The following is a 23,077-nucleotide window of genomic DNA, read 5'->3' on the forward strand; positions in this document are numbered from 1 at the left end:
TTTGTGATCTGATGTAATTTTCCTCCATTTTGTGATATATGTAATTATCCTCCATTTTATGTGTTGTAAATCCTAACCTCTATGTATTAATGAGGCAGGATTAATGTGGGGTGTATCTTGAGTCACAACCTTGCTCCAGTCACACCCTTGCTCAAGTAACACCCTTACTCTGATATAGGAGTTTCCTTAGGGGTGTGACCTGCATCCAATATATATATATATATATATATATATATATGGATGCTCTGGCAAGGCTGTCTCTTGCTCTGGATCCTGCATCTAGCTTGTCATTATCTGACCTCTGGTTCTTAAGACTTGAGCTTGCCGTCTGACGTTCCAATTGTGGGTTCGTCAACCCCTGCAACCACGTGAGTCAGGAGAAGCCTCCACTCTGATGCCTGACCCATGGATTTAGGACTTACCAGCCTCCACAACTGTGTGAGCCATTTCTTCTGAGATAAGTCTCTCTATATTATGTTTATATATATATATATATATATATATATATATGCTTCACTGGTTTTACTTCTCTAGAGAACTCAACATAAGACAACCAATACTTCTTACTAATTTGCAAGGTACCTTGACTCAAGAAAGTCCATGTCCAGGATAGGAGATCCTAAAGGTCTGGTCACTAAAAATACAGGTCTCACATAAAATGAACAAATAGACGTCTGGCTTCCAAATCAATCTCTTATGTAATTGATCCAGTATGAATCTGTCCCATTTGGTCTGATTAAGTGTTTGAACTGAAGAAACTGAGAACCGACCTTAGAGGTCAGGTGTCTCTCTCCTGGCATACCTCCTACTCTCTGAGGCTAGGGGCTGATTTTGGTCCTACCCTACTGCCTAGCGCAGTGCCTGCCACATGGAGACAGGCCATAGACATTTGTTAATGAAATGCATGAAACAGAAAGCTCTTTACCTACAGTAGGGAAGGGGTCATAGTTGTATACAACGTGACACAGGCATAGCAGGGACAACATTACCTGCCTGACAGCATTTCCTTGGGTAACTGGGGTGGGATGAAAGAAGAGTTACCCAAGGAGTGAAGAGCAGAGCTGTTTTTAATGATGTTTAGTCTGGAATACAAAGGTGCTGGCTATCGCCTGATACTAATACAACTACAAACAATGGCTTTTCTCCCCATAAAGGCAAGTTACAGAAGTGTAGAAGATGGACAGGATGAGACATTGAACTCTGTTTTTTTAAAATCCCCTTGAAAGCTAGTAGTATTGTTGGCATTTACCAGACTCCCTGTATACTCTTCACTCCACCTCCCCAACCTGTTTATCAGTTCAAATTCCAGGAAGTTCTCGACCCAGGAGATTTTGTGGCAGGAACTTCTCTTTTGAGACTTTTGGCGTACAGGTCATTTTTATTGCTCTTGTTGCTGATCTTGTCGAACTTTCCATCACTGGTGATGAAGGAAGCTGGCATAGGTCTTATGAGTTCTTCTGAGGAACTCTAACAGTGACCTGTAAAAGGGGTGCAGAGAAGTCATTAAATCTTCATTGTCCCCTATGACCTGTAGGCACCACCAGCACGGTGCAGCCTGGGCATGAGCAGAAGGGAATTCCCTTACTTGTAACATCCTGTTGGCCAATTGGTCAATCCCAGGAATCACCGGGGCTGTATTCAGTATGAGGTCACACCCACATCCCCTTAACCCAATGGTTCCCAACAGGGGCCATCATGTCTCCCCAGGGACACTGGGCAATGTCTGGAGACATTCTTGGTTGTCACAACTGGAGGAGTGAGGAGGGAGTAGGCTATTGGCATCTAGTAGCTTAAGGCCAGGGATGTTGCTAAACAGCCTGCAATGCACAGGACAGCCAATACAACAAAAAATTATCTGCTTATCACAGCTTGTCTCCTTATTCTCAGAGCTTATTAGCACTATAGTACTGAACCAAAACCCACCCCTCCCCCGTTTGTCTTCCCCTCCCCCTGCTCCTCCTGGCTGGTTGGCTTGCCCTGTACCTTCTCTTTTCCAATCCTGGAAGAGCCCGGGTAGGCCTATTTCTCTTAATTTCCTTTTGTGTGTATATTCTGTGGTTAAACTAATTAAGTGTTCATTGTAGAGAGAAAATCATTATCGCTTTAGCGCATTTTCCCCCCATATTGTTTATATTGATAACTAAGTGTATCTGATTATCTCTATATATGCATATACAGTTTAAAATTGGGCTCATAACTACATAGACTTCTTTGTGTCCTGCTTTTTCACTTTCAAGGATTAGCATTTTCCCTATCAAATAATCTTAAAAAAAAATTTTAATGGCTGCCTAGTTACTCCAAGGTTTGGGTATTCCATCATTTACTGGGCATTTAGGTTACACCCAACCCCTCCCTACTAGAGGCAATGCTCTGATGAACATTTATAGAAATAACACTTCCTTGGTATTTCTGATTAGTTCTTTAGACTCTATTCCTATCGATGAAGTTGTAAAATCAAAGGCTACGGGTATACTTAGGGCCTTGATACCTAATGCCTGGTTCTCTTCAGAAGCTTTTCCTAGCTGGCTAAGCCCACTCAGCTCTTTCCTTTCTCTCAAGTTTCACAGCCTTCGGCATATACCACAAAAGCCAGCAAATGCCTGTGCCAGCATGGCCAGTCCCTGAGTGATTTCCCATGAGACAGAGCTGAGAGAGAGTCTTCACCTTCTTTTGTAGCTTCTCCAGCTTAGAATGAGAAATCGTTCATAAATACTGACGGGCTCAAGTGAGACTGAGGAGAGGGCTGGGAGCTGGGTGTATGGCGGGCGCCCTACTCACGGTTTTCACTTCGGTGTATGCCTGCAGACCGTACTCCCCAAGCTCCCGGCCATTCCCAGACATCTTGTACCCACCGAATGGGGACTGGGCCCCAAACACATCATAGCAGTTGATCCTAGAATTGGAAATGTTGTTATTGAGTGCCGTCGAGTCAATTTCAACTCATAGCAACCCTAAAGGAGAAACCAGAACTGCCCCATAGGGTTTTCTCAGCTGTAATCTTTACAGGAGCAGATCAACAGGTCTTTTCTCCCATGGAGCCACTGGTGGATTTGAACTGCCAACCTTTCGGTGAGCAGCCGTGTGCTTAACCATTGCGCCATCAGGGCTCCTTAGAATTTGAAATGAGATTCCAGAAATACCTCTTGGGAGATATTTGTCACACCCCTGGGACCCTCTGCGTTGCTCTAAAATCTCCTTGAGGAAAAGTGAGTGGCAGAATCATAGCAGTAGCCAGCCAAGGGGGTCCAAAGCAAGCCACAGGAAATAAGACCTCAAATCTCTGTCCTTCAGGATGTGGTCATAGAGGGCTGTCAATTACAAGTACACTGTGTGATAGCTTCTGATTTTAACTATGTTTGCTAATTACATGCTAAGCATTTTAAAGTTTTTTTTGCAACTAAAAACTTTAACTAAATTTAAAATTCACCACTTTATACAATTCAGTAGTGTTTAGTATATTCACAATGTTGTGGGACCATTATCACTACCTAATTTCAGAACATTTCTATCACCACAAAAACGAAACACGGTACCTGTTAGCATTCACTTCCAATCCCCCCACCACTACCAGCCCCTGCCAACCAACAATCTACTTTCTGTGTCTGTGGATTTGCCTATTCTGGACATATATTCTCATATAAGGGCAGTCATATAGTATGTGACCTTTGTGTCTGGCTTCTTTCACTCAGCATAATGTTTTCAAGGTTCATCCATGTTGGAGCTGTAGTATGTATTAGGACTTCATTTCTCCTTATGGCAGAGTAGTATTCCATCATACGTACATACCGCATTTTGTTTATCCATTCAAATACTGATGGACATTTGGGTTGTTTGCACCTTTGGCTATTGTGAATAGTACTACAGTGAACACTGGTATACAAGTTTGAGTTTGAGGTCTTGCTTTCACTTCTCTTGGGTCTATTCCTAGGAGTGGAATTTCTGGATCATATGGCAATTGTGTTTAACTTTTTGAGGAAACACCAAACTGTTTTCCATTACATTCCCACCAACAATGGAAGAGGGTTCCAATTTCTGTGCGTCCTTACCTCGCTTATTATTTTTCAATTTTTTGTTTTGTTTATTATAGTTATCCTAGTGGATGTGAAGTAGGTACTAAGCTTTAAGGTCAGTATTCCAAAGATACATGTCCTCAGCCCTGGTCTCCTGCCCCAGATACAGCTTGGTAAGGAGCCCTGTCATCTACCTGCTCCCCCAAGAAAAGCTGGATGGGGCATGTGCATCACAGAGAAGTTTAATCTCCTGGAAGAGAGTGGGGCGGCAATCTCTAATCCATTGGCTGTACCACACCCTGACCCAGGAGAAACTGAAACCAGCACCCCACATTCTGGAATGCTGAGCACTGGGTTCCAGAAGACCCTAACTTTGGGGGATCCTTGCCGGGGTTGGGAGGGGATGCTGGGAGGCTCTTACCACACAGTGCCAGCCTGGAGGGCTTGAGACAGGTAATTGGCCTTGTCCAAGTCCTTTGTGAACACAGCTGCAGCCAGCCCATACTTGGAATTGTTGGCCCTCCTGATGACCTCCTCTATGGTCTTGAACTTTAGGACCTGCATCACTGGTCCGAAGATCTGGGGGCAGAGAGCGGAATAGGAGGATGTGCCAGAAGGGAACCCCTGCTACCCAGCTTTCACAGTGCTGAACAGATGAGTCCAGATGTGACAACAAGCCCCCAGACACACCTAATGGTCCCAAAGAGAGACAAGCCCTCCCAAGCTCAGTGAAACACAAAGAGAAGGAAGCCAACATGGACAACGTCCTTCCATGTGCTGCAGGTGCACATATACAATCTCATTTCTAAACAATCGTGCAAGATACCGGTGATTCACATGTTACACGTAGATTTCGTTTCAGAGAATTTAAATCAGTTATTCAGCAAATACAATCTAGGTGCAGGGCACACAGCAAGATTCTGGAGAAACAGGACAGTCTCTGTCCCCAAGATGTTCCAACTTATTCTTGTATTTTCCCTGCTTAGCCCTGGAATGAGCTATTTCTCCAAGGAACAGTGGGGTCCTTTCAGTGGAGAATGGGACTGAGAAGCCAAGATGTGGCGCTGGGTGTGCTAGTTGTTATTGGGGTGTTGCTGCCCTTAGGCCCTCTCAGTGCAGAGTGCTGGCTGGGGGCCCTGACTGTGGGTGCTCACATGCAGTCCCTTGAGGGGTGGGAGCCCAGAGGTGTCAGGGAAGGCTGCCCAGAAGTGCCAGTCAAGCTGTGATATCCCAAGAACAGAAAGTGGTCACAGCCAAGAGAGGTGAGGAGCAGCGAGGAGGGACAGGTACAGCCAGCACCCACTCTTCACTCAAAGGAGCCAGCACTCCTTGAAGACCTAGCTGATCCCAGGACTCCAGAGTGTAAAGATGGAGGTGGGAGGCGACTGCCAGGGGTTCCCAAGGCTGGGGCACTGACCATATGGCAGGCAGCATGGGCTCAGGACACCAGCACAACAGAGGCGGCCCCTGAGCCACCCAGAAAGTGGCATCAAAGTAGTCAGGATGAATGGGGGAAAAGGCAGAACTCTGTTGGACTTTCTTACTCTGATTATGCACCTTAATGTTATTTTATTTTGAATTATATGCAAAAGGGGGTGGCATCATATTTTCCCTGCATAGGGCAGCTAAAGGTTCCGGCTTGGGGATTGGAGAGTCTGAACTCCACGGGAGCAGAGAACATGTCTTGGGTACCCCATATCTCCAGGGTCTGTAGAGGGCCTGTCACATAGTAAACCAAACCAAACCCGTTGCCGTCGAGCTGATTCTGGCTCATAGTGACCCTATAGGACAGAGTACAGCTGCCCCATAGAGTTTCCAAGGAGTGCCTAGTGGATTTGAACTGCTGACCTTTTGGTTAGCAGCCATGCTCTTAACCATTGCACCACCAGGGTTTCCACACAGTATACACTAAGTCTCTGTGGAATGAATGAATGAATGAGGTAGAGCTGCTGACGTGAGCCCACAGTGAGTGCCAGGAGGAGAACATTGAGGGAATCCCTTTCTGCAGGGAGGTGAGCCCTTTGGTCTAATCCAATGTCCTACTTATATGAAGGCCACAAAAGGGCCAGGGGACTTAAGTCCTAGACTCAGGGCTCACAGCAACCAGATCACCAAGGGCCTTGTATGGTACACTAAGGAATTTTAAATTCCTCCCAGATAGTGGAGAGCCATCAGGGGCTGAAGAGGAGAGTAAGGAGATCATATGGGAATTGTAAATAACTTGTCCTAAGCACAGAGGCCAAGCTCCTAAGCGATACAAATGTTTAATGCACTTGGCTGCTAACCAAAAGGTTGGTGGTTTGAGTCTACCCAGAGACGCCTCAGAAGAAAGACCAGGCCATCTACTTCCCAGAAGTCAGCCAATGAAAACACTATGGCACACATTCCTACCCTGACACACACTGGGTCACTATGAGTCGCAGTCAACTTGACGACGACAACTGGTTAAGCACAGAGGTAGGATGGGCCCAAAGCCAGCAGGTGGATCAGTGTCAAGATGCTGGGCTGAGTCACCCCCTCTCCTCTCAAAGACCACTCCCTAGAGCTCTGGCCCCATGCTTACCTCCTCCTTTGCAATGGTCATGCTATCTTGCACGTCTCCGAACACGGTGGGCTGGATGAAGTAGCCGCGGTCAGCAGCAGCCCCACCACCACACAGCAGCTTCGCCCCCTCCTGCTTCCCAGATTGGATATAGCCAAGAATCTTCTTAAACTGAGTCTCGTCCACCTGCAGCAGAAGGAGCAGAGTTATCTGGGATGCAAAGCCAGAGTCAGACCTCTCCTAGGCCATGCATGCAAGGAGAAGACTGAGCAATGGATATGGGTCAAGGTCATGAATAAGCAAGGCCCAGAAAAGGAAATTCAAATGGCCAAGAAACCTAGGAAAAAAGGCTGAAGCTCATTAGTAATCAAAGAAATGCAAATGAAACCCACTGGTTTTGTTTTTCCATTAGCAGAAATTTAAAATACTGAGAAAATATATTGATGGCGAGAGTATGTCATATACACTGTTGGAAGGACTGTAGATTGGTACAGCATTTTTGGTAAGTGGTTCATTAATACCTGCCGAAAAATCAAATGCTCGTACCTATGGATTCAGCAACATACTGTAGAATTCCATTTATATGAAATGTCCAGAAAAGGCAAATCCATGGAGACAGAAAGAAGATTGGTGGTTGCTAGGGGTCAGGGGGGTGGGGGGAGGCTGGGTAGTGACTACTGATGGGTACAGGCTTTCTTTTTGTGTATTAAAATTATTCTGGAATTAGGTAATGGTGATGGTTGCATGACATTGTGAATGTACTAAATGCCACTAAGTTGTACACTTTGTAACAGTGAATTTCATGGTATGTGAATTATACCTTAATAAAGCTATTGAGACAGAGAGAGAGAGATGTTGGGCACATAACCAGCCCCCCTCACGAGGTTCCAGTCCATCCTCAGAAGCAGCTGTGGGCCCCCGACAATGTCCACAATTACACCCCGCTCTGTGACAGGCTTCCAAAAGCTCATGGGGCCTGGTGCTTGCTGTAATGGTGAAAAACAGGAAAATTATCTCCAAGTTTGCCATCTTGCAGAAAAAGGCAGCCTCTGCAACATTTGGCGGGCCCAGGGCAAGAGTACTATATTTATTATTTTATTATTATTTGTTGACTATATTTAATATGTTGGTATTTTCTTCATCATACACTTTTTATTAAAATGAAATTCACATAACATAAAATTCACCATTTTAATCATTTTGAAGTATACAGTTCAGCAGTTTCAATACATTCACAATGATGGGCAACCATCCCCTCTAATTCCAGAACATTCCCTGTACCCGTTAGTGCTCACTCCTATTCCTCATCCCCACCCCTGGCAACCACTAATCTACTTTCTGTCTCTATGGATTTGCCTATCCTGCACATTTCATAGAGCCCTGGTGGCACAGTGGTTAAGCACTATGGCTGCTAACTACAAGGTCGGTAGTTTGAATCCACCAGCCACTGCTTGGAAACCCTATGGGGTATTTCATATGTATGGAATCCTACAATATGTGACTTGTTATGTCTGGCTTCTTTCATTCAGCATAATGTTTGAGTGCTTCATTCAGTGTATCAGGACTTCATTTCTCTTTATGGCTGAATAATACTCCACTGTATGGATATACTACATTTTGTTTCTCCATTCATCTGTTGATGGACATTTGGTTTGGTTCCACCTTTTGGCTAATATGAATAGTGCTGCAGTGAACACTGGTGTACATGTATCTATTTGAGTCTCAGCTTTCAACTCTCTTGGGTATAAACCTAGGAGTGGAATTTCTGGGTCCTACGGTAATTCTGTGTTTAATTTATTGAGAAACTGTATTTATGTTTATTACAATTATTTAGTACAGTTTTATTGAGTTTAAAGTGACAAGAAATCCCTACCCTAGCCCACAGCACAGCCTTGGCCCTGCTCCACAGCTATAACTACGATTGACAGATCCATGTGTATCCTTCCTGGCGTCCGAGACGTGCATTTTTATGGATGTCCAAGAAGCGCATTGTTTTTTGCACAGACACTCCTAGTACTCGTTATATATGTACAGTTTACAAAGTGCTTGCAAGTATTTAATTTCCACTTCACAGCCACTTGTCAGTTAGGAAAGGTAGGCTTTACAGATGAGGAAATGGAGGCTCAGGGAGGTGATGTGGCTTGTGGTTGGAGTGGCACTCCAGCTATTCCTGGGGAAGGCCAGCATCCTATGTGGAATAAAGAGTCTGTGACCATTTAGACTTCACAAAGCCCAGAGATGGTCATGGTCTTGAGTGTCAGGCTCCTCAACTGGCACTGCCATTCTGTTAGGAGATTGGGCAACAAAAAGATTCAATTGTCAGTGGCTGAGACATGAGCCCAGACCTGCCTGCCTCTGCAGCTGCCGGCTTACCTGTGGCCCCTGCTCAGTCTGGCTATCAAAGGGGTTGCCAACCACCCGTGCCTTGGCCTGGGCAACGCTTCGCTCCAGAAACTCAGCATACACATCCTCCTGCACGAAGGTTCGGGAGCCGGCACAGCAGCACTGGCCCTGGTTGAAGAACAGGGCGAAGTGGGCCTGCTCCACGGCCCAGTCCACTGCGGGGACAGGGCAGAAAGGCTGCATGAGGAGAGGAGGAGGATACCGCTCTGGGCCCACCCACCTAGTCTGTAGAGGGCAGATCTGGGAGCTGAGGAGGCAGGAGCAGGAGGAAGGATGTGACGGGGAGAGCAGTCTAGTCAGAGAGAAAGGGCGAGGTGCAGTTGGGCAAATGTGTGGCCCAGCCTGGCTGGATTCCAGGGAGAAAAGAGAGGCTGGGAGAGACCAGGTCATATGGCCAGAGGGCCAAGCTGTGGGGTCTGGCCTTTATCTGAAGGCCCCAGGGGTGGGGTCGATTTGGATGGGACACCGAGAATGGTAGAAGGGAGTGGTGAACCTGGATATCGACCACTTGCAGCCGCCTCCCCACCAGGAGCTTACTGTCAGCATCCGACATGATGATGTTGGGGCTCTTTCCCCCCAGCTCCAAGGTCACCCTCTTAAGGTTGCTGCTGCCCGCAGCCACCTGGATTAGGTGGCCAACCTTGGGGAAGCAGAAACAGAGACAAGCTATCAGTGTGTGTGTGTGCGTGTAAGAAAACAAATGTTCTCAACAGACACACAGAACAGAGGAGCCCACAACTTGAGAAAGCAGTTGGGTCAAAAGACCTAGAGAATTTCCCCAAATCTAGCCATTCACTTACCATGGCTGCCCCACCCCGCTGAGCCCCTATGAGATGACGACAACAGTCCGAGCAGTAGTTCTGTGGCTTCTGCCTCACACCAGGCACTGTCCTTGATGTTTTGTGTGAGTTAAATTGAATCTTTCTGTTGCCCAATCTCCTAACAGAATGGCAGTGCCAGTCGAGGAGCCTGACACTCAAGACCATGACCATCTCTGGGCTTTGTGAAGTCTAAATGGTCACAGACTCTTTATTCCACATAGGATGCTGGCCCTCCCCAGGAATAGCTGGAGTGCCACTCCAACCGCAAATGGCTCAGCCCTCTGTCACTCCTGGCACAGCTGGGGCCCCACGCATGAGCAACTGGGAGGCAGGTCCTTGGAGCAGAGACACCACACCCAGAAGCTAACCATGAATGTATCATCTTTTGAGGATGGGGAACTTGAGGTGCCTGGGGCACCGTACCTCAGTGGAGCCAGTGAATGCCACCTTGTCCACATCCTTGTGGGAAGCGATGGCAGCACCGGCCGTTGGGCCAAATCCAGGAACAATGTTGACCACACCAGGGGGAAAGCCAGCCTGTGGGCAAACAACGAGGGGCACTGTGAGTCCTTCTGCTCTGAAGGGCCATATGTTGGGATAAGGGCAGGGGAAATTCATCCCTTCCATGGAGGTGTTATAGGTTTGGTTGTGTCTCCCCGAAAGATATGTTGAAGTCCTACCTAACCTCTGCTACCTGTGAATGTGACCTCGTTTGGAAATAGCATCTTCGCAGATATAATTAGTTAGCATGAGGTCATACTGATGTAGGCTGGACTCTAACTCAGTGTGACTGGTGTCCTTATAAGAAGTGAAGGGAAACAGACACAGATGCAGAGGGAAGACAGCCATGTGAAGATGGAGGCAGAGGAGACTGGAATGATGTGTCTACAAGCCTAGGAAAGCCAAAGATTGCTGGGAACCACCAGAAGCTAGGAAGAGGCAAGGAAGTATCTTCCCTTAGAGCCTTCAGAGAGAGCATGGCCCTGCCGACACCTTGATTTCTGACTTCTAGCCTCGAGAACAGTGGGAGAATAAATTTCTGTTGTTTGAAGGCTCCCAGTTTGTGATGCTTCATTACAGCCACCCTAGGAGACTAAGACAGGCGGCTAAGACAGTCTGTGAGCAGAAGCAAGTGTTGTGGGGTAGTGTACAAGAATTCTAAACAGTAGTGAAAGGAAGCCCATTTCTTAGGGTTCCCTGTGACTGTTGCCTTTCCCCCCATGATGTTCACTTAGAACAATGGTTTTCATTCTTCAAAGGGGTTCTTGCAGTGGGGGGAGCCCAATGTAGGAAACAGGTAAGAGGAGAATATGGTCGGGGTGAAGGTCAGTCCCTGCTCTACTCCCACCTCCCTTTGACCCTGAGGCCCCTCCTCAGATGCCTACACAAGGGCATTTGGAGGTTAAGGGGGAAACAAGCGACATACTTCCTTAATCAGGTTGGCCACATAGAGGGCGGTGAGTGGAGTCTGCTCAGCTACCTTCATCACAACCACGTTGCCAGTTGCCAAGGCTGGGCCCAATTTCCATGCTTGCATCAGGAGCGGGAAATTCCACTGCAGTATAAAACAGCCCCCCACAAAACCGATGCTTCCTCAGAGAGCTACACTGACGAGCAGAAAACAGCACCCCACAGGGAGAAGGTGAGTACAGGGTTCTCTGAACCCCTTGTGTCCCACCCCCCCACAATTTAAGATGGATGCATGAGGCAGGTGGTTGAAGATAATAATAGCAACGACACTTACTAGTGCTTATTATGTACCAGGCACCATGCTAAGCCCTTATGAGACAGATCCATTCAATCCTCCCTACCTTCCTAAGATGGGTACTATGTTCATTTCCGTTTTCAGATGAGGAAACTGAGGCTTGGAGCAAATCAGTGACATGCCTGAGGTCAAAGAGTTAACGAACGGCAGGGCTGGGACTCAGACTTGGGTTCAGCTTTGTTAAGGCCCACGTTCTCAACCTCCAGCCATGCTGCCTTCTGACTTCAACCCCACACAACCCCACACCTTTGTAAGGAGTTGGCCTGAGATTGCAACATCTCACTTCTGTTTTCCAGACTGAGCCCACCTCACTCCTGGTAATGCTTCAGAGAGGCTAGCACTCACCGGGATGATCTGCCCGCACACCCCCACGGGCTCATGGCGGGTGTAGCTGAAGAAATCCCCATCAATGGGAATGGTTTTCCCATGGTACTTATCAGCCCAGCCTGCATAATACCTTAAAAAAAAAAGGCAATTATCTTTAATTAACGACTCTGAGGGAACCCTGCAAACTATGGCAGAAAAAAAAAAGACTCAAACTGGCCTAAATGAGATTTTCTAATAATTGCCCTTGCTTTTGGCTTATTTCCTACAAAGACTTAAATAACCACTAAGGTTGCAGTGGAGCCCTGGTGGTGAAGTGGTTAAGAGCTTGGCTGCTAACCAAAAGTTTGGCAGTTCATATCCACCAGCTGCTCCTTGGAAACCCTATGGGGCAGTTCTACTCTGTTCTGTAGGGTCACTATGAGTCAGAACTGACGTGATGGCAATGGGTTTGGGCTTTTTGGTAGATGAAATGGACAAATTCCTAGTAACACAAATTACTAAATTAAGAAGAAACAGAAAATGTTTACGACTAAGTTACAATTTTTGATACTGAGGGATTTTCCCAAGAGATAGAGTCTAAATGGATGAGCTTCTCCAACGCCTGTGAGCCTTTCACATTTTTACAATTCTGTTTCTGCCCCCAACCAAGCACCACTCCCACCCCCTTGGCACCAATAAAACAAGGAAAAACAGGAAACCTGAGACATTTGAGGACCATGTCCAAATCCACCTGGTAGGAGATGACGTAGGGCTTGCCATTGTCCAGGGTCTCCAAAGCCTGAGAAAAGAAAACGAGGTCAGCACAGACATGTTGGAGCAGGGATGAAACAAAGCAAATGAGCTGACAAACAGCGTGGAGGCGTGGACTGAGAAGCTGGTGGGAGCCAGGGTGAGAGGCCCCACTGTGCCACTGGATGTCGCTGGCTAGTAGATGGGTGGGCATTTCTGGGCCACTGCCCATCACTCTCCAAGGCAAAGGTCGGGGAGGGATGATGCAACAACTCCGCCTTCAATCATTTCGCAAACATTTTTTGAGCTTCTGCTGTAAGCCAGACCTAGGTGCTGGGAATACAGTGAGGAACCTTGTTATGGATTAAATTGTGTCCCCCTGAACTATGTATTGAAGGCCTGGCTGTCTGTACTTATGGATGTGACCCTGTTTGGAAAAAGGATCTTTCTTTTGTTATGTTAATGAGGTCATGCCAGAGTAGGGTGGGTCCTAAACCTAATCACTTCTGGGTTATATAAAAAGAGGAAAATAGACACTGAGACTCAAACACAAGGGGAAGACAGATCCCAGGTGATGGCCCATCTACAAGCTTAGGGTCGCCAAAGGATTGCCAGTAGTCACCAGAAACTAGGAAGAGAAGCCCACAGAAGGAATCGACACGGCTGAGACCCTGACTTGGACTTTTGGCCTTCAGAAAAGTGAGAAAATACATTTCTGTTCTTTAAAGGACAGAAATGTATTATAGAGCAAAGAGACAGTGAATAATGACACACATCACCCACCACAAGTGTTAAGGCTGCTAGAAAGGAGAAGGCAGCTCACAGAAGCTTCAAGCCATGCGCCGAACCCAGTCTGAAAAACACCTCCCTGAGAAGCGCCCTTTCAGCGAACATACAAAGGATACATAGGAGGTAGCTAGGCAGAGGGGAAGTGTCTTAGTCATCTAGTGCTGCTACAACAGAAATACCACAAGTGGATGGTTTTAATGAAGAGAAGTTTATTTCCTCATAGTCAAAGTAGGCTAAAAGTCCGAATTCAAGGTGTCAGCTCCAGGGGAAGGCTTTCTGTCTCTCGGCCTTCTCATCAGTGTTCCCCCAGACTAGGAGCTTCTCGGCGCAGGGACCCCGGTCCACAGGACGCGCTCTGCTCCCGGCACTGCTTTCTTGATGGTATGAGGTCCCCCTGTGTCACTGCTCACTTCTGTCTTTTACATTTCAAGATTGCCTCAGGACACAATCCAGTCTTGTAGATCAGGTCCTGCCTTACTAACACAACTACCACCCATCCTCCCTCATTAACATCATAAAGGCAGGTTTTATAACACATAGGGAAATCACACAGTACCAGGAATCATGGCCCAGCCAAACTGATATACACATTTTTTGGAGGACATAATTCAAACCATGACAGGAAGGTACAAATGGCGACGAAGGGAAGAGCACCCCAGGCAGGGGGAACAGCATGTACAAAGGCTTGAGGAAGCCTGGCCTGAAGAACCTGAGGGAAGGCTGGTGAGGGCATGGTCCTGGAGGAGCCAGGTGACAGAGCCAGACTGGCAGGACCTGTACACCACATTGAGGGAGCAGGACTTTATCCAAAAGATACAGGATGCCATGGAAGGCTTAAGAGTGGACAGCCATGGTATAAGTTGCCTTCTAGAAGGTTCACTCTGGCTGCTGTGTGCAGAAAGGATCAGGAAAAGGGCAGGGTATTGCTTACCTCTTGGATTCCTCTGCCTCTAGCAGCCAGGGGGAAGGGGGCGCCACACAGAGGGGTACAGGGAGAGGTGTCCATCCCTGGGGTCTCTCCCAGGAAGCCCCCCCTCTCCTTCTCTCCAGTCTCCTCCTTTCTTAGCCAAACCCCACTGCATCAAAGGAGACAGCGAGAGGCTCTTCTGGTTGAATGCAGGGGCATAATCCAAAGGCTCCCACCCTCTGCCCTGCTGATCAGTTACTGGTCAGCAGTGTGGCCCCTGGTGGCTCACAGAATGCTTTGAGCCATTTGCTACATGGGAGGAGAAGACCAAGGACTCACCGCCAGGTAGGTCCGGTCCCGCTCAATCAGATCAGCCAGGCGGTTCAGTAGGCGGCCCCTATCCGATGCATCCATCCGGCGCCAGGGTGAGCCCAGCTGGAACGCGGCCTGGGCAGCCTTCACTGCCCTGTCTACGTCGTCCTGGAAAATACCCATGGAGGCATTTCAGGCCTTCTCCATAACCGCCTCCAAGTGCCGCCCCCGCAAGCCAAACACCCCCCACCGAGGCCTCAGGCCACACAGTAACCACTTGTGTGTGGATCTCTCAGAAGACTTGCCGGAACCAGTTCCTCCTAGTCCTGAAAGGTCCTGCTTGGCAAGCTCAGACTTCAGCAACAGGAGTGAATAACACAACCTTCCTCTCCTTTCTGGTGTCATGGTGGGGATGAGACTCTTGACCATTTCTACTATTGTGTTTTCATTTCAGAATCCCCCAAAGAGTCTTGGAGAGAGAGGCCCTCAGGGCCACTTCTTGGAATCTGACCATTTTTCCTCCTCCTAAGAAAGGAAGTCCAGCAGAATTAGCCATTCCTTCTGTAATGGCTGGCATTTTCCAACAAATGCAGGTTTAACAATCTTTCTCTCCTTGTGGAAGCAGTAAAATAAACACAACTAGCATTTTTCATATAGCAAAACCCGTTGCCGTTGAGTCGATTCTGACTCATAGCACCGGGGAGAATCGCCCCATAGGGTTTCCAAGGAGTGGCTGGTGGATTCAAACTGCCGATGTTTTGGTTAGCAGCCAAGCTCTTAACCACTGTGCCACCAGGGCTCCATTTTCATATAAAAAACAAACCAAACCCGTTGCCATCGAGTCGATTCCGACTCATAGCGACCCTATAGGACAGAGTAGAACTGCCCCATAGGGTTTCTGAGGAGCAGCTGATGGATTCAAACTGCCAACCTTTTGGTTAGCAGCTGAGCTCTTAACCACTGTGTCACCAGGAGGTGCATATTAGGAGGCAGAAAGCACAGCTTTCATTAATATTAAACACACTTACCATCAGACTACCCTATAAACCTGAAAACAGTCCAGTTTGCTGTTAACAAGGGGAGAAAATTCTTCTGCGTGAATGCTAAGGATTGTCTTTAACAGAGGGTAGGAGGCATTCCCGAATTATTTTTAATGATTTTTCTATTAAAAAATGAAAGACTTTTACTAAGAGACACAACAGCTAATTTTTTAATTACCATGATCATGTGTAAGTCAAACAAGACTTACTACCATCCCCCGAGCTAGATCTCAGGGGACCCAAATTCTACTCAACAAGACTTCTTCCATGACTTCTGTTCAGCTGTGTATCTATCTTCTCTGACCTTCACCTTCCAGGACTGGAGAAGAGAGACTGGATTACATGTTCCCCACACTCACTCCCAAGTCTACAAACCCACAACTATGCATTATCAAACCCAGGTACAATCTAGTACCTTTCTCTACAGGGAAGTCTGTTTATTCATGTACTCAAGTTTTTAAATTGGTAACACAGGTACATGGTAAAGTTTCAACCACACAACAACATAAAATAAAAAATACTGCCTGTGATGCATCACATTCTGGGTTAATGCTTACTCAATACTGAAATTTCTTTCTCTTCTAAAAAAACAATAAATAATGATGCCATCATAGCGGTGATTGTTATGCAACCATAATGTAATTAATGGCACTGAATTGTACACATAAGGAATGTTGAAATGGTAGATGTTTTGTTATGTATATTTTTACCATAATAAAAAAAAAAGGAAGCCACCCTTGCCTATCCCCCACCCTGCTCATCCCCGCCCCGAGGTAAGTAAGGGGTTCTCACCTTGTCCCCTTCAGCTACCTGACAGATGACCTCTCCAGTGGATGGGTTGATGGTGGGGAACGTTTTCTTGCTGACGGCATCGTGCCATTCATTGTTTATGAAGATCTACAGTGAGAAGTAAAAGAGTTATCAGGATCAGCTCTCAATGCAATACTGACCATCAGTGACATAATAATAACCAAAAAGAAACCTCCAGAAAGAACAAATATGAGTTAGCCTCAGAGTGGTGTAGGTTGAAAAGCACAGGCCATGGAGACAATCCAAGTTGGAGTGCCCACTCTGCTACTCCAAGCTAAGTGGTCTTGGTCAAGTCATTTGACCTTTTGGTGCCTTGGTTTATTTTACCCGAAAAACAGACTATTCTCACCCGGTCCAATTATCTAGAGGTGTGTAACAAACCACTCCAAAACTCAATGGCTTAATGCAAATTTTTATTATTAACATCTCTCAGTGTGTCGGTTGATTGGGCTCAGCTGGGCCATGCTCGCCGGGGCCCTCTTGGGTGGTTACTGTCTGCTGGAGGCTGGGGCTGGAGTCATCTGAAGGCTTGACACAACTGGGTGGGCAGGATTATTTCTTCACTCATACGTCTGGCGCCTCAGCTGGGGCTAGCAGGCAGCTAGCTCTCTCTGCAAGTGGCTAACCTGGGCTTCCAGACTGCATGGCGGTCTCAGGGTAATTAGACTTCTTACATGGCAGTTGGCTTCCACAGATGGGTGTTTCAAGAGATCCCAGTGGAACCTGAAAGGCTGCCTAAGACCTAGCTTCAGAAGTCATATGGCCAAAAGAAGTGACCAGAGAGAGTAGGGAAAGTGCCTCCACGTCTTCTTGGGAGGAGTAGTAAAGAATCTGTAACCATCTTTACTCTATCACAGTACTACATGGGGTTGTTGTGGGGACTGAAGTAGATTACTCTTTCATCCATACAGCAAAAGTGAACACCTGCTGTGTGCCCGGCACTGTGCTAGAGGCTGAGGACAGAGTGAACAACAAAACCAATGAGCACCCTGCTCTCATGAAAATAAAGAAGCAAATAACTGACGACAACTTCAGATTGTAATGGTAAGTGCAAGGGAGAAAAACAGGATCTGATACTGATGGGGGTTGGGGGTACCTGGGATGGTCAGGGAGGGCCTCTCTGAGGAACAGACATTGGACTTGAGCCCTGAAAGATGAGAAGGAGCCAGCCACCAGAAGTGACAGAGGATGAGCGGTCCAGGCAGCAGGGAAAGCAAGTGCAAAGTCCAGGCAGCAAAAGTATGGTGCATTTGAGGAAAAACAAAGGGGGCCAGAATTACTGGTGAACCAGGAAGGAAGTGATGGGAGATGGGGTCAGAGAGCATGACAGGTCTTGTGAAACCCTCAGTTCGGCGCCTGGGTCGTGATTTAGACTCCTTGGCAATCACTGTGATTGCTACTTTGAGTAATAACAACGACCAAGCCACATCTGGGAGAGATTCTTTGTTGTTGTTACTTGCTGTCGAGTCTATTCCGACTCTTGGCGACCCATGTGTGAGGCTTTACGCTCACTTAAAGAGGCCAGTGGCAGCTGGGTGGGAGCGAGTGGCTTCATTCTCTGAGAAAGGGTCCCTGCCAAAGGCTGCTTACCAAGAGCTGAGTTTGCTCTCTGCCCCAGGGACCTGGTGATGGCCTCAGGGGAACAGAGAAAAAATTTCCCAGGAATCCTGTTCCCCTCAGGCTAGGAAAGCTGGTATCTCAGGAAGGGGCTCCCTGCCATGTCACTTGGCAAAGTCCAACAGGTGAGATGCAGGCAAGGATGTCAGTCCAAGGCTTACTCTGCTCTCCTTTCTCAAGGAGGCTTCTCGGCCTCAGCATCCCAATATGGCCTGGCCCTGGCTTAGGACCCCGGGAAGTCATCTGCAGTCACTCTGGCCAGAGTCTGTGACCATAAACAAGACCCAGCCATCAAGCCAAGCCTGGAGCCTGGCTCATGCCAACATCCAAGAGTTCAGGGCCAGCAGGGGCCGGGGAGGGAGGGAGGGCACAGCTCGCTGCCCACGAGTCTGGGTGACTCTGGGCTCTTTTTGCACCTGGTTGTGTTACTTCAAGGCACTTGGCTGCTAACCGAAAGGTCAGTAGTTCAAACCCACCAGTAGCTCTGCTGGAGAAAGATGTGGCGGTTTGCTCCCATAAAGATTACAGCCTTGGAAACCCTATGGGGCAGTTCTATTCTGTCTTATGGGGTTGCTGAGTTGGAATTGACTGAGCAGCAATGAGTTCGTGTCACTTCGCCTCTCCAAGGCACAGATAACAACAGCACCTTCCTCAGAGGGCAGGGTGTGAGAGTTCAGTGAGAAAACGCACCCATGTTTGCATTGTGCAGAGCACGTGGTAAGCACGCAATGTAGTGACAGTGACAGGGCTGCTGCAGGAAGGAGCCATTATGTAAGGATCTAGTAGGGTTTGCTTTACTAGGCTCAAATTCAGTATTTACTGCAGTAAGAGGCCCCGGGCATTTGATAAGACAATAATGTAGGTAAATATTAATCTAGATGCTTTTGAAATCCATGTTTGATTGGTTTCAAATTACCTGGTTGATCATTAATCTTGAGGAAAATGACACCTTATTTCTTCCTGTAGGAGGGCTGGGAGATGGAGCAATGGTATTCACAGTGGGGGTGGGTAACAGGAATGGCAAAAAGGGCTCAGGCTCAGAAGCCAGGAGAGCCTGAGTTCAAATTTTTTTTAATGAGATGAAATTCACATAAAATTAGCCATTTTAAAGTGAACAGTTCAGTGGCATTGAGCACATTCTCCATGCTGTGCAACTACCACCTCTGCCTAGTTTTAAGACATATTCATCACCCCAGAAAAGAAACTCAGGCCCATTAGCAGTCATTCCCCACTCCCCTCTCCTCTAGCCCCTGGCAGCCACTAACCTGCTTTCTATGGATATGCCTATTCTGGGCACTTCATAGACATGGAATCTTACAATATGTAGTCTTCTGTGACTGGCTTTTCCACCTAGCATAATGTTTTCGAGGCTCATCCACTTGTGAGATGTGTCAGAACATCATTCCTTTTTATAGCTGAATAATATTCCATTGTATGTATATACCACATTCTGTTTACCTGTTCATCTGTTGATGGACATTTGGGTGGTTTCTACCTTTTGGCTATTGTGAATAGTGCTGCTGTGAACATTCAAGTACAAGTATTTGTTTGAGTCTCTGCTTTCAGTTGTCTTGGGTATGTACCTAGGAGTGAAATTGCCGGGTCATATGGTAATTTTACATTTAACTTTTTGAGGAACTGACAAACTGCATGGTGGCTGCACCATCTTATATTCCCACCAGCAATGCAAGAGTTCCAATTTCTCCACATCCGCGCCAGCACTTGCTTTGTTGTTTTATTATAGCCATCTCTGTGATATCTCATTGTGGTTTAAATTTGCATTTCCCTGATAACTAATGTTGCTGGGCATCTTTTCATGTGCCTATTGGCCATTGTATATTCTCTGGAGAAGCATTTATTCAAGTCCTTTACTCATATTTTAATTAGGTTGTTTGTCTTTCCGTTATTGATTTGCAGAAGTTCAATTTTTGACTGCCATTTCCCAGCCGCCTCGGCCCCCCGACGAACGTGGAGGAGTAGCTCATGGGGCTCCCAGGAGGATTCTTGGTTAACGCCTGTGGAGGGCCCGGCACACGCAAGGCTGCAGCCGTGTGCAGAGCATCTGTCCCCTTTGTCACCTGCTGTGCAGGCTCATGTTTGACAGCCTCACTCCCACCCACCCCTTCCGGCTTCACGGGTGAGGGTGAGGCACATGAGGAGGGAGAGTGCTGGCTAGAGCAGGGACAGCAGGCAGCCCCAGCAGGTGCGGGGAGCTTGGCTGGTCTGGGGTGTGAGAGGTTGCTCCAGGCAGGCCCCCGCACTACTCCGCTGACCAAGAGGATGTCCATGCAGCCACCTACATGTCATGGAAACAGCTAACCATTATTTACTAGCTGCTCACTTGGTGGCAGGAGATTTGGTTTCACAGATTATTCCCACTGAACGCTCACAGCAAACCTAGAAGTGACCTTCGTCCTCTCCAATCCGCAGAGGATTCTGAGCACAGAGAGGTCAAGCCACTTATTCAAGGTCACACAGCAGTGAGTGGCAGAGGCAAGACTTGAATCCCAGCCTTTGTGCCTCCCAGGCCTGTGCTCTTTGCCCAGTTGTTCCTCCAACTCCAGCTTTCGATCACCACCTGGGTCACCCTCATGGAGGCTAGAGGTCTTAGTTCCAAAACTCCATCTCTATGCTGATTTCCCATTTCTATTCTGGGTGGTGTCTTGGGTTCATATCCCAGCTCCACCCCACATAGGCTGTGACCCTGGGCCAATGTCTTCACTTCCCAGATGCTTCATCCATCCCTGTGGATGAGATTTCCGGGAGCTGATGTGAGGCCTGAGTGCACCACTGCATGTAAAGCTCCTAAGCTGGGCCTTGCTCCCAGTGGGTCTCACACTGCAGTCACTACTATCTACTCCAGATCGCGCATCTTTCCCAGGTCACAGGCTCTCAGGAGAAAGGGCCAGCGTCTGTATGACCTTTCTGTCTTGTTGCTAGCACAGAGGCATTCTAAATTAGTTTGTCCTGAGACAAAGTTTTCATTTATTATTTTGCAAAGATTAGAAAACAGGAAAAGCAGCAGAGATGCCGGCCTGTCTGGCTAAGCTCCCTCCTGGCCTTGCCCCTTTCTCCCTGGACACAAAGATCTTAGACTAGGACTCTGGAAAGATCACTCAAAGGCCTCTATTTGCCTTTTGAAGCCCAGAATTTGCGGGGGTCACTCTTCCTGGGAGGAACCCTGGTGGCACGGTGGTTAAGCGCTTGGCTGCTAACCGAAAGGTCGGTGGTTCAAACCCACCAGCCACTCCTTCGGAGAAAGATGTGGCAGTCTGCTTCCAGAAAAGATTACAGCCTTGGAAACCCTGTGCAGCAGTTCCACTCTGTCCTATGACTCAAGGGCAGTGGGTTTGGTTTTTTGGTGCTCTTCCAGATGACAGGCTGAATTTTAGATAATCCATCCTCTCTTCTCTCAGATAAGCCTGGGTTTGCTCATCAGGAATTAGGATCCTTCTTCCCATTTAGATTTCCTATTTCCCTTCCCCTAGAGCCAGACCTCCTTAGTCTCTCCCTCCCCCAGCCAAGGGGGAGCTGGGGTATGAACTGTTCTCAAACTGAGCCCTAGACCCCTACCAAGTTGTTAGAAGTGATGAGAGTTTCATGGCAACTTCCCTTGAATAAACACTGGGGCAGAATCCAGGCCGAATTCTTACCACCTGTCAGCCTTGAAAGGCAAAGCTTGACTTAAGTAACAGGCTTAACTAGGTCACCCTGGGAGATGGGGCTCCTCCCCATTCACTTGCCTCTTTCGTTTCCAGATGCAGAGTGACATCCTAGGATCATCAGGAGGTGACACTTTGAATCTGGAGGATTATCAAACATGTAGAGCTGTTCTATCAAAATACTCTATTTTCTATGCATCTTAAGAAATAATTCTCCATTTTGTAAAAATTGGATGCATTCATCTATGCATTCAGTAAGCTTTAACTGAGAGCCTTCGCCATGGCAAAGCAAAGTCCCAGCTCCCTGGAGCTAACGTCCTAGGGAGGGGAGACCCGAGAAACAAGCAAACCTACCAAGTGAAAAGTGATAACTCACGGGCTGGAGCCCGCAGACAGAGGGATCTGGGTGGTGCCATTTAAGGGAGACCTGAGGGGCGACAGCAAGGAAGAGCTTGGGGACAGGAGGAGCTGTAAAGAACAGGGAGGCTACAGCAGCACAGGCGAGGGGAGAGTGGAGGGGCTGAGGCCGACAAGAGGGAGGAGGCAGGGTCTCCATTTGGCACCTACTGTGTGCCAGGAGGAGCCCTGGTGGCACAGTGGTTAAGAGCTCAGCGACTAACCAAAAGGTCAGCAGTTTGAATCCACCAGCCGCTCCTTGGAAACCCTGTGGGGCAGTTCGACTCTGTCCTGTAGGGTGGCTGTGAGTACTCGACTCGATGGCACCAGGTTTGGTTGTTTGGGGTTTTTTTGGGTTTGGACAACCGTAATATTTTGTTCGTTTTACTCCCTACTGAGGGCAACCTGGCATGTTTCCTGGTGTTTGCTGATGTAAACTATGTTGCGATAAATATTTGTTGAAACCTATGCAAATTTCCAGGGAGTTTCTACCTTGCAGCCTTCTGTAATGCTTGCCTTTTTGTCTGAGGATCTGTTACTATTATAATCAGAAAATTCTGTTTAAGGAGATCCTTTTCAAACTCTCCTTTTTCAATTCTCTCTTTAGTTCCTGAGTGTTGTGGTCAAGAAGCTAAGAATAAAGATACAAGTTTAATTTACCCCAAACTCCCATTGAATGTGACCACAACCTAGTTCACCACTTCAGGAAACAAATTATAAGTACAACAGTACCTACGTAAGACAGAGTTATAGCAACACTGGAGTCCCTGGGTATAGGAGCCCTGGTGGCGCAGTGGTTAAGTGCTCGGCTGTTAACTGAAAGGTCAGTGGTTCGAACCCACCAGCTGCTTCATAGGAGAAAAACATGGCAATCTGCTTCTGTAAAGATTTACAGCCTTGGAAACCCTGTGGGGCAGTTCAACTGTGTCCTGTAGGGTCGCTATGAG

At 47.5% G+C, this 23,077-nt stretch overlaps 1 protein-coding gene across 1 annotated transcript in view; it reads right to left on the reverse strand.

Annotated features, from left to right (window-relative positions):
* Window positions 1–1,049: 1,049 nt before the first annotated feature.
* Window positions 1,050–23,077, reverse strand: part of ALDH2 (aldehyde dehydrogenase 2 family member) — a 29,573-nt gene continuing 7,545 nt past the window's right edge. Inside the window, exons 2-13 of the mRNA XM_004379070.3 lie at window positions 16,438–16,542; window positions 14,633–14,773; window positions 12,567–12,646; window positions 11,887–11,998; window positions 11,203–11,331; window positions 10,200–10,313; window positions 9,493–9,595; window positions 8,926–9,110; window positions 6,574–6,738; window positions 4,432–4,589; window positions 2,779–2,893; window positions 1,050–1,478 (exon numbers count right to left, since the gene is read on the reverse strand). Of these exons, the coding sequence (XP_004379127.1) occupies window positions 1,446–1,478; window positions 2,779–2,893; window positions 4,432–4,589; window positions 6,574–6,738; window positions 8,926–9,110; window positions 9,493–9,595; window positions 10,200–10,313; window positions 11,203–11,331; window positions 11,887–11,998; window positions 12,567–12,646; window positions 14,633–14,773; window positions 16,438–16,542 (1,440 nt within the window). The 3' untranslated portion in view covers window positions 1,050–1,445. The remainder of the gene's footprint in view (window positions 1,479–2,778; window positions 2,894–4,431; window positions 4,590–6,573; window positions 6,739–8,925; window positions 9,111–9,492; window positions 9,596–10,199; window positions 10,314–11,202; window positions 11,332–11,886; window positions 11,999–12,566; window positions 12,647–14,632; window positions 14,774–16,437; window positions 16,543–23,077) is intronic.

The sequence above is a fragment of the Trichechus manatus genome, unplaced genomic scaffold, assembly GCF_000243295.1.
Source record: "Trichechus manatus latirostris isolate Lorelei unplaced genomic scaffold, TriManLat1.0 scaffold00061, whole genome shotgun sequence".
In the NCBI taxonomy this organism is placed as follows: Eukaryota; Metazoa; Chordata; class Mammalia; order Sirenia; family Trichechidae; genus Trichechus; species Trichechus manatus.